Consider the following 9840-nt stretch of genomic DNA (forward strand, 5'->3'; position numbering starts at 1 on the left):
GGACTCCAGAAGAGCTCATAAAAACTGCCACGTATTTAAAAAATGAGTTTGAGATGAAAGATCTTGGAAAGACAAAATTTTGCCTTGGTTTACAAATTGAACATTTTCCAAATGGAATTTTTGTTCATCAGTCAACATACACAGAAAAAGTCCTGAAGCACTTTTACATGGAGAAAGCTCATCCTTTGAGCACTCCAATGATTGTTCGGTCACTTGATGTGAAAAAAGATCCTTTTCGCCCTCGAGAAGATGACGAAGAAATTCTTGGTCCTGAAGTACCATATCTTAGTGCAATTGGTGCTCTGATGTATCTTGCAAATTGCACACGACCTGATATAGCATTTTCAGTTAATTTATTAGCAAGATACAGCTCTGCACCAACTCGAAGGCATTGGAATGGGGTCAAACATGTTCTACGTTATCTTCGTGGAACAGCTGACATGGGATTATTTTATTCAAAAGGTTCAAATTCACAATTAATTGGATATGCAGATGCGGGTTTTCTTTCTGATCCGCATAAAGGTAGATCTCAAACAGGATATCTATTTACAAGTGGAAGTACTGCTATTTCATGGAGATCTGTCAAGCAAACACTTGTTGCTACTTCTTCAAATCACTCAGAGATTATTGCAATTCATGAAGCAAGTCGGGAATGCATATGGCTAAGATCAGTAATTCAACACATTCGAGAAAAGTGCGGTTTATCCACAATCAAAGATAGCCCGACAATATTATATGAAGATAATGCTGCTTGTATCACACAGATCAGAGGAGGATATATTAAGGGTGATAGAACCAAACACATTTCACCAAAGTTCTTTTATACACATGAGCTCCAGAAGAGTGGTGATATTGATGTTAAACAGATACGATCAAGTGACAATTTGGCAGATTTATTTACCAAAGCATTACCAACTGCAACATTTAAGAAGTTGGTGAATAACATTGGAATGCGCCGACTGAAGGATCTTTCATCATAAACAATTGAAGCTCTTCATGCTAATGAGGGGGAGTAAAATGATTATGCTGATTGTACTCTTTTTCCTTCGCTAAGGTTTTTCCCACTGGGTTTTCCTTTGCAAGGTTTTAATGAGGCAATCCTAAAGCATACGAAGGCACACAAGAATATTGTACTCTTTTTCCTTCGCCACAGGTTTTTTCCCACTGGGTTTTCCTTGGCAAGGTTTTAACGAGGCATATTCTTAGTGTATGGTCATCCAAGGGGGAGTGTTATGAATGCATTCATGCATTAGGTGGATGACCATTTAGTTCCATCTCTTGGAATTCTACACATTCATGTCATCTTTTAGAATTCCTATAACATCCATGTAATAAATTGATTAACCCTTTTGTTTCATATTCCCCATTTCATATTCATTAACCTCCCATTATGATTTCATGCCTATAAAAGGGAGTATTGAGTTGTATGTAAATCACACAATAATAGAGAAGAATAATACATAGTTCCTGAAGAACTAGTTTCATATATTGCAATCTTTTATCTTGTCTTGTTATTTTCTTTAATTTTACAACAAAATGAGTATTTTTAAAACGCGTGAAAATTCAAAAAAACATTTTGTGAAGTTAACCCAATATTTTATCATTTGAACCAATTGACACTCATCAGTCTTCTTCTTGCTTTTAAAGCTTATATAAAATGCAAGCGCGTTTTGCCGGCTCTCCAAACCACCACGCTACGCGTTCCATTAAATTTGGTAAGTGCTATATATTTAATTTAAGAGAAATGCCCATTCTCAAGTGCTTACTTGTACGATCGCAACGGCGACGTATCAAACTAAGAAATTGGCCACCGAGATTAATATATTATAAATGAAAATGATAAAAAGGATCAAAAAATCTTCTCTTGACCCACGGTCTTTCATCTCTCTCACGCGGTGTTTGAAGTCCAAAATAGTCACTAGAATTAAATAAGACTCCATTATTCAGTGGGTCCTAAATCATGCCTCCCCAAAGACATGTTTGCATCACCCCCGTCCCAAAATCCAACAAAATAATTATTCTTTTTTGTTTTTTTTTTTTTTGTTTTCTGTTTATCACAAATAAGCCTTAAATGTTTGAATAACAACACAAAATCCACTACCCCCCACTCAACTTTCTTTCTCCCCAAACACCCCAGACTTTTCTTCAAGACTCCATGGACGCCGAAGCTTCACCGTAACTTAACTCTTCCGCCTTTCTTTTCTTTCCTGTTTTTATTCCAAGTTTAGAATTTTTGACCAACGAATTTTCTGCTCAAACTAAATTACATATATACGTACATGTCAGGTTTGAAACCAGCGAGATGTTGGCAGCTTTCTTGGCGTCCACGCCTCTGCTGTCCGACTCATGGAGGCTATGCGACGTCGCCAACGCCACTACGCCACGTGGTTTCGTCATGAGCGTGGTCGGAGATGTTGGGTATGTTGCTTTCTCCGGCATCCAAATGGCCGGAAGCTTGGACCCCGGCTGCGGAAACTTGGTGCCGTTGGAAAGCGCCGGTAACGGGCTGTTCCTTCCCCTGCACCGCCACAATGAAGGCGAGGAGCCGGTGATGGTGCATGCAGAGATGTTGCATCTCTACCTCTCTCTGCATATTTCCTCAACTTTCCAAATCCAGGTCGGTTGCTTCTCATAATCTAATTCAAAAAAAGATTTTATCATCAATCTAGAACACTACATATATATATATAGACTCTGTTTTCATATTCTTTCCAAACATCTGGGTTGTTTTTTTTACTCTCCAAGACTCCAATACCTTGAGTTTTCAATGAAAATATATATATATATATATAACACAATATTTCATATGCTAAAAGATCAAATTGATGTGTCTTTATTTTGAAATTCGTAACCCGAACAAGGCCGAGCCAGGGGGTGGTTAGTGAAAATATAGTTTGATTGCATGCATTAGAAGCCAACAAAAAAACGCTTAAAATTTTATTTTGTTACATCTAACGGTAACATTATACACAAAATGCTAGTGTAAGATGGGAGGGTGGGAGCTGGGAGCTAGCTATTGTATAACTATATTTGTCTTTGTTTGTGTAACTGAGTTAATGATGTAATAGTAACAAAGGTTGCTCCAAGTAGAACTTTTAACGTTAAAGATTAATCATATCATAAACCATAAACATGTGAAAAGGGAGATTCTATCAACTGGAAAATAATTAAGAATGGAAAGAAAAGAAGCACTAAGTCTTGTCAATTGTGTGAAAAGGGCAAGTTGAAATGTTTGAAAAAGGTGATTACTGATCACCCAATTCACTCTGCCCCCTCAAAATCTCTGAATCAAGTATGAACGTACGTGTAAATTAAAGAGAAAAGCGAAAGAAAAAAAGAAAGAGAGAGAGAGAGAGCATAGCTAGAAATTAATGCATATAAAAGACCTCAAAACTTTATAAATTAGCATGCATTGACATCTCACTAACTTAACCAATTCAGAACTAACACCAAAACAAAACAAGGTTGGTAATTGTAAAAGTAAAAGCAAGGTTGGTAATTCAGAACTAACACCAAAACAAAACACCCCCTTCCTCCCACCTTCCAAAAATTAAAAAACAAAGAAAAAAAAATGATAAGAAAAGAGAAAGAAAGAAGCATATGAACACGAGTCTGTTATATGTTTGAATTGTAGTTGGGACGTCAACTTCAAGCTTTGTTCTTTTTTAATTGCCGTGTTGACTACATCCATCGCTTTCACAAGGTGACTTTACAAATGAATGAATGATGAAGATTTAGCTGCGGATCCATGGTGTACTCATTTCATACAGATATATTTGAGAATTGAGATAACGAAACAATTTCGAACTATATATTTTATTGTAGATTTGTTTTTCTAATAATCTTCATATAATTAATTAATTAGTATGGTCAAAACCTTTTGATGGCTGCCTATCTTGAAGGATCTCACTTATAATCTACAAATTATATATAAACATACACTTGATCATCACGTCACACAGATTGTCAATTGCTCTCTCCTCTCCACATGCAATTTTTCTTTTTCTTTTTTTGTCAAAGTAGAGTTTAAGTTATACCTTTATTATTTTCCAAACAAAAAGAAGATGATGTGGCATCTTGCCACGTGAACTTTTATGAACAAAATATAGAGATTTTATTAAATTTTAGCATATATATATTACTTGAAGGCCACAAAGACACTAAAATCTCGGGTTTGGATCTTTTCGAGGAAAAGAGAGAAGATGATGCTGAAGACGTACAACTTCCACTTTCCTTTCTTTTCTTGAGTAAAAGTTGACCTTGATGCAAATGCTACCCCACAATATATATTAAGAGTGATATTATTTAGTAAATTAGTATAAAATTATTTTATAATTCGATAAAGTGAAAGCAAATTATTAATTTATAAATTTATAAATTAAAATTTATTTTAATTATACAACAGTATACTAGATAAAATTAATTAGTGTTGAATTTATATAGTCTATATTCAATGTTTGTGGAACCAGAGTGAGAATTATTACTTTTGTCCGGACAAGTAATATCATATATATGTATGTATATACTATGTTATCTTTTAATGTGGCCAAAAACCTTTTTGTAATTATTTGCTGTTACCTCTATCGTATTCTTATCTTACTCTCAGATTTTTGAGGACGAGTTGGTTGCCGTCACTTCTCTTCATAGAAAGTGCTTTCACACTATAGACCACCACATACCCAGAAACAGCCAAAAAAATATAAATAAAATAAAAACAAACAAAAAAACAAAAATAGAAACGGGCTGGAAGTAGGCAGGCTTTGAATTATTCTAAAAATTACATAAATAAATAAAAGAGGAACAAATCCTTGTGCAACCACCCTGTGGGTTTTATGTGCCCAAGTCCTATCTGACTGATTTGCCAATTATTTTCCATTCTATTTACACTTTTCTAACTTTTTGTGTGTGTACGTGTTTGTGTTTGTGTTTTTTTTTTTTTTTTTTTTTGGTCAATAGCAATAAGGAAGTAGCCAATTGAACAAACAGATTCGATTGACTGAGTGGTCGGGTCAAATTTTGGACTGGGACTTTGGACCAAATCAAATGCAATTGGAATTCTTATTTATTTATTTGCATTATACTATTTGATATTGATTTCTCAATGACTTTCTTTTCATCATCTTGTCTTCTTTTGGTTATTTTTTTATGTAGTAAATATGTGACACGGATTTGGTGAGACTTATTGACTTAGTGGCATGTTTAGAATTGCATTTGAATGGCTTAAAAATGTTTTTAATACTCAAAAAATTTGTTTAAAGAAAAAAAAAATACTCGTTTAGTAAAAAAATCATAAGTGCTTTTGAGGGTTCAAAAAACCTAAAAATTGTCAGAGCCCACTTTTGGCAAAAACTTAAAAATGAAGCTTTTGCTCAAAAGCTCTTTTTAACTTAAAAACTCTATTTCTCAAATACAATCCCAAACAGAACCTTAGTAGAATGAACAACAATGAGTAACGGTTATATATAGATGGAAGCCCATCAAAAAAAAAAAAAAAAACTTTTATGTAAAAAGCTATTTGAGAAAGCTTTTACAGAAACATATTGTGAATGGAAGCATTGGAAACAAAATATCTCATCCTCAATCACTTGGTTTTTCAAGTTGCTAGGAGCTCAGGAATACTCAAACACCATGAACAACCTAAGCTTACCTAATTCAACTAATTAATCCATTATATATGTAAGTTCATCATTATTTGCTTCAGTCAAAGGTCTTGAATCACCAACTTTGGCCAACTTTTGACTTTCATGTTGATCAAGTCAGAAGGAAAACTTACTTTTTCCAATTCATTTTTATCTACCCTTTATTTTCCCTTCCAAATTAATTCCAACCAAAAAAAAAAACTCCAGATCTTACGTACAATGAATTTCAATTTTCAAAACCCATTAGTTGTAAATCAGGTAAATCACATAGACAGATTTTGCACTTTTCCCTTAAATGATCAACACTCTTAATTAAGTATTACTTCAAAATAATATCAAAATCATTTCTTACCTTTCCAAAAATATGTCTGTAAATTTGGTGAGTAAATTTGAAGCAATGAAATGATAAGGGATGTGAACATACAAAGCTTAAATTTATTTTCTACACAATTTGATAGCCCCTACATTATGCAAACCTATGAAAAAATTGTTCACAAATTCCACTGAGTATGCAAATATATTGCTTACATGATTTCAGCTTAAATAACAAGTTCAAATTACATGCAAGCAGATGTTGGCACTAATGGAGCAAAGCAAGTCAATTATAATCACTGGCCATGGCATAGGAGGAGCAATTGCCTCTCTTTGTGCTCTTTGGCTCCTCTGCAACCTCCCTGCTGTGTCCTCTCCCTCTCCTACACAAGTCCTCTGCATCACTTTCGGCTCCCCACTGCTCGGCAATGCCTCCCTTTCCCGAGCTGTCTTACGAGAAAGATGGGGTGGCAACTTCTGCCATGTCGTCTCGAAACACGACATCATGCCGAGGCTGCTCTTTGCTCCTCTGCCATCCTTCTCCCACCTGCATGGCCTGCTGCACTACTGGCACTTGTCTATGGCTTCTCCCTCTGACAACCTTGTTTTCCAACTGCGCAATGAAGACAAAGCTGAGCTGCTTCGCTTTGTCTTGCTTCATTTGCAAGTGTTAGCACTGGATGAACAAGAGGCGCCCACAAGTACTTCATTTTGGCCACTGGGGAGCTACTTGTTTTGCTCTCAGGAGGGAGCAATGTGCATAGATAATGCTGTGTCTGTTGTTAAGATGATGCACCTGATGCTTATGACAGGTTCTCCAAGTAGTTGCATTGAGGATCATCTTATGTACGGGGATTATGTTGGGAATGTTTGTGTACAATTTTTGAAGCAGAGAAGCTTCATGCAAGGAGATCTTCCTGAGTCAAGCTATGAAGCAGGGGTAGCTTTGGCGTTGCAGTCATCGGGGATGGATATCCAGGTAGTGCATTCCTTCAATCTAACACTCTCACTCACATGTGTGTTCTAATTCCTCCTTATTTGATTGAATTGAGAGGTGAATGACAAAGATAGGGCTCGAATTCAGGACCTTTCCTATAAGTCCATGTTAAATCATCACTTATCGTAATAGTTTGAGTTTTTGGAATAAGTAGTGACTTGAATTATGGGTTCATGTCAATCATTGATCTTAGGCCAAAAGGCCAATCATCTTTCCAAATACCACATCAATCTGCTCTTTAGAGTGTGGATCCTTCAATATTTTCCTAGAGATCAGCAGTGCATTACTTAATTTTTATGTGCAGGAATCAGTTGCTGGAGCTGCGGAAGACTGCCTTAAGATGGCAAGGCGAATGGGTCGGACACCAAACCTGAACAGTGCAAAGCTGGCTATTAGATTATCAGAAATCAACCCTTACAGGGCTCAGATAGAATGGTACAAAGCATCCTGCGATGAGTCTGATGATCAGATGGGGTACTATGATTGCTTCAAGCAAAGGGAAACCTCAAGAAGGGACTCAACAGTTGACTTGAACAGGTACAAGCTTGCGAGTTTCTGGAACCGAGTCATCGACATGCTGGAGAAGAATGAACTGCCTCACGATTTTCATAGGCGTGCTAAATGGGTGAATACCTCCCAGTTCTATAAGCTCCTGGTTGAGCCTTTGGAAATTGCTGAATACTATAGAAATGGTATGCACCGTGTCAATGGCCATTACTTGAGCCATGGAAGAGAGAGGAGGTTTGAGATTTTTGATAGGTGGTGGAGAGAGAGAAGGGTTAGCGAGGAAGAAAACAATCAGAGGAGCAAATTTGCAAGCTTGACTCAAGATTCATGCTTCTGGGCAAGGGTGGAAGAGGCAAAGGAGTGGCTTGATGAGGCCAGACAAGAAAGTGACAGAAAAGTGCTGGCTTTGTTGTGGGAGAAGATTAATGGATTCGAAAGGTATGCAAGGAAATTGGTGGAAAGTAAGGAAGTTTCTAAAGATGTTGTGGCAAGGAATTCAAGCTATAGTAAGTGGGTGAAAGAATACAGTGCATTGAAATCACAGATGATGTAGTATCTCCCTCACTCAGTTTCCAAATTTTTGGATGGGGAGATGCTTTCCTTAGTCTGTACTCCAGGATAATAATGCTTTCTAGTGTTTATCTTATCTACTTATTTTGATGCATATCTTTTGCGATAATATTTTTCTTCAATTACTGTTTATCCCGAAAGTTTAAACCGATTGGAAATGATAAATATAATAATTTAATCAATGTTCTAATACTTTCCCTCACGTGTGGGCTTAAACTGATAAATCAGCACTTATCTCAAAAGTTCAAGCAATAGAAAATGATAAATTTAATCATTTAATCAATATTTTAACAATTTCGAATTTACATTGACCTAAAAAGTAGTTTGTAATTCTGTTTTTGGCAAAACAAAATATGTGACTAGGAACATACCTCTAAAACAAGCAACAAAGAGTTCATTGGACAAACAAGTTCCAACATGTGAGGGAAGTCAAGGCTTCCCATTGGGACTGTCGATATTCCTAACAGGTCCCTTAAACCATTTTCTTGCATCCAACACCCACCAAAGCATTATCAGACCCAAACCAATACCCAAAGCCACTGGTGCATAGTTGAAAGTATTCCAAGTAATTGGGTAGTAAGTTGGCAAAAGAAAGACTGAACAGGTATAACAGATCCACAAAAAGGCAACCAAGCAGATTGGCCTTCTTGCTTTCCCCAAATAAAATGGCCCGGGGTTGAAGTTTTCCTCAGCCATAACCATCCTTGCAAAGATTGGAACTGCATAGCCTCCAACCCACCCAATCGTACATATAGATGTTATGGCAGTGAAGACTACATTGACCTTTAAGATTGGGAGTCCAAGAAGAATGCAGATGGCTGCACACAGCCACACAGCATTTGAGGGAACTTTGTGCTTTGGGTGTATTTTTCGCCATACGGATGAAAAGGGAACTCCTTTATCTCTTGATAGAGCATATACCTGAAGAGTGCCATGGTTCAGTGCAATGCTTGTGCAGAATATAAACAAATATAGGGCAAACTTTACTTACCCCCAAACTATTGAGGGTTTTTTTGCAATCATAATCCCGAATTATCAAAATTTGCAATGTCGAGTTCTCAAGTTTCTGCTTCTTTTAATTTCACGATCTTGTTAGGACTTTTTGTTAACCGGTAAAAAGTTCCCAGCAACCGACCATTGGGATTAGTGGTCACCCCTAGTTGCAAAACAGATTTTTTGTTGTGGAAGCTCAAAATCAAGCTAGACAGTGAACTCTCATTCCCCCAAAACACCTACCATTCCTAGTGCAGATAATAACCACATATATATATATGAAAATGACAGCCACTTACAACTCTGGCAGCACTCGTAGTGATGGAAAGACCACCGAAGAAGAATGAAGCCCATATGACAAAAAGTAAAATGATAGCTCCAGCACCACTATGATATCTCCCATAGAATGCATCATAGAGTATTTGAGCTGGCACGAATACTCCAGCGGTTTCGTTGCTCGGATCATATAGGTAGCTGAAATCCTGAGTGAAAAGTTGCAAAGCATATCATATAAGAAAATATCCAGAGAGCGAAAAAAAAATTAGATAAAATATGCAAATTATGTGGAGCTCACTGTTAGACATATCACAAAGGAAGATTTTGCTACACAGTTTGCATGGAAATCATTGCATAGTAATTTCTAGAAAAAAGCAGGAAGTGCATCTTATAAGAGGAAGATTGAATGCACTCTTTAAATCCTCAGGTTGTCCTTTATGCTATAATTTACTGCCAAAAAGATGAAGAAAATGACTAGCCAAAAGAAATAGAGGAACTGAACTAACATATTAAAACCAAGATTTCTGAACTTTCTTATTTTTTTGG

At 36.5% G+C, this 9840-nt stretch overlaps 2 protein-coding genes across 2 annotated transcripts in view; one reads left to right on the forward strand and one right to left on the reverse strand.

Annotated features, from left to right (window-relative positions):
* The first annotated feature begins 2089 nt into the window (after positions 1–2089).
* On the forward strand, positions 2090–8119 carry LOC132166702 (lipase-like PAD4). Its single transcript, XM_059577571.1, has 4 exons — positions 2090–2175; positions 2287–2617; positions 6211–6930; positions 7253–8119. Exons 1-4 carry the CDS (start codon positions 2156–2158, stop codon positions 8006–8008), a joined length of 1827 nt encoding a protein of 608 aa, XP_059433554.1. The 5' UTR covers positions 2090–2155; the 3' UTR covers positions 8009–8119.
* Positions 8120–8275: 156 nt separating this feature from the next.
* The window catches only part of LOC132166704 (amino-acid permease BAT1 homolog), a 4518-nt gene continuing 2953 nt past the window's right edge, over positions 8276–9840 (reverse strand). The window contains exons 6-7 of the mRNA XM_059577573.1: positions 9318–9500; positions 8276–8946 (exon numbers count right to left, since the gene is read on the reverse strand). Coding sequence (XP_059433556.1) covers positions 8455–8946; positions 9318–9500 — 675 coding nt within the window. The 3' untranslated portion in view covers positions 8276–8454. The remainder of the gene's footprint in view (positions 8947–9317; positions 9501–9840) is intronic.

This window comes from Corylus avellana, chromosome ca11, assembly GCF_901000735.1.
Source record: "Corylus avellana chromosome ca11, CavTom2PMs-1.0".
Lineage (NCBI taxonomy): Eukaryota > Viridiplantae > Streptophyta > Magnoliopsida > Fagales > Betulaceae > Corylus > Corylus avellana.

Coding starts and splice junctions, on each gene's coding strand:
- LOC132166702 (XM_059577571.1), top strand. CDS start 2,156: ATGGACGCCGAAGCTTCACC. Junction 2,176..2,286: donor ATGGACGCCGAAGCTTCACC/GTAACTTAACTC, acceptor CGTACATGTCAG/GTTTGAAACCAGCGAGATGT. Junction 6,931..7,252: donor CATCGGGGATGGATATCCAG/GTAGTGCATTCC, acceptor TTTTATGTGCAG/GAATCAGTTGCTGGAGCTGC.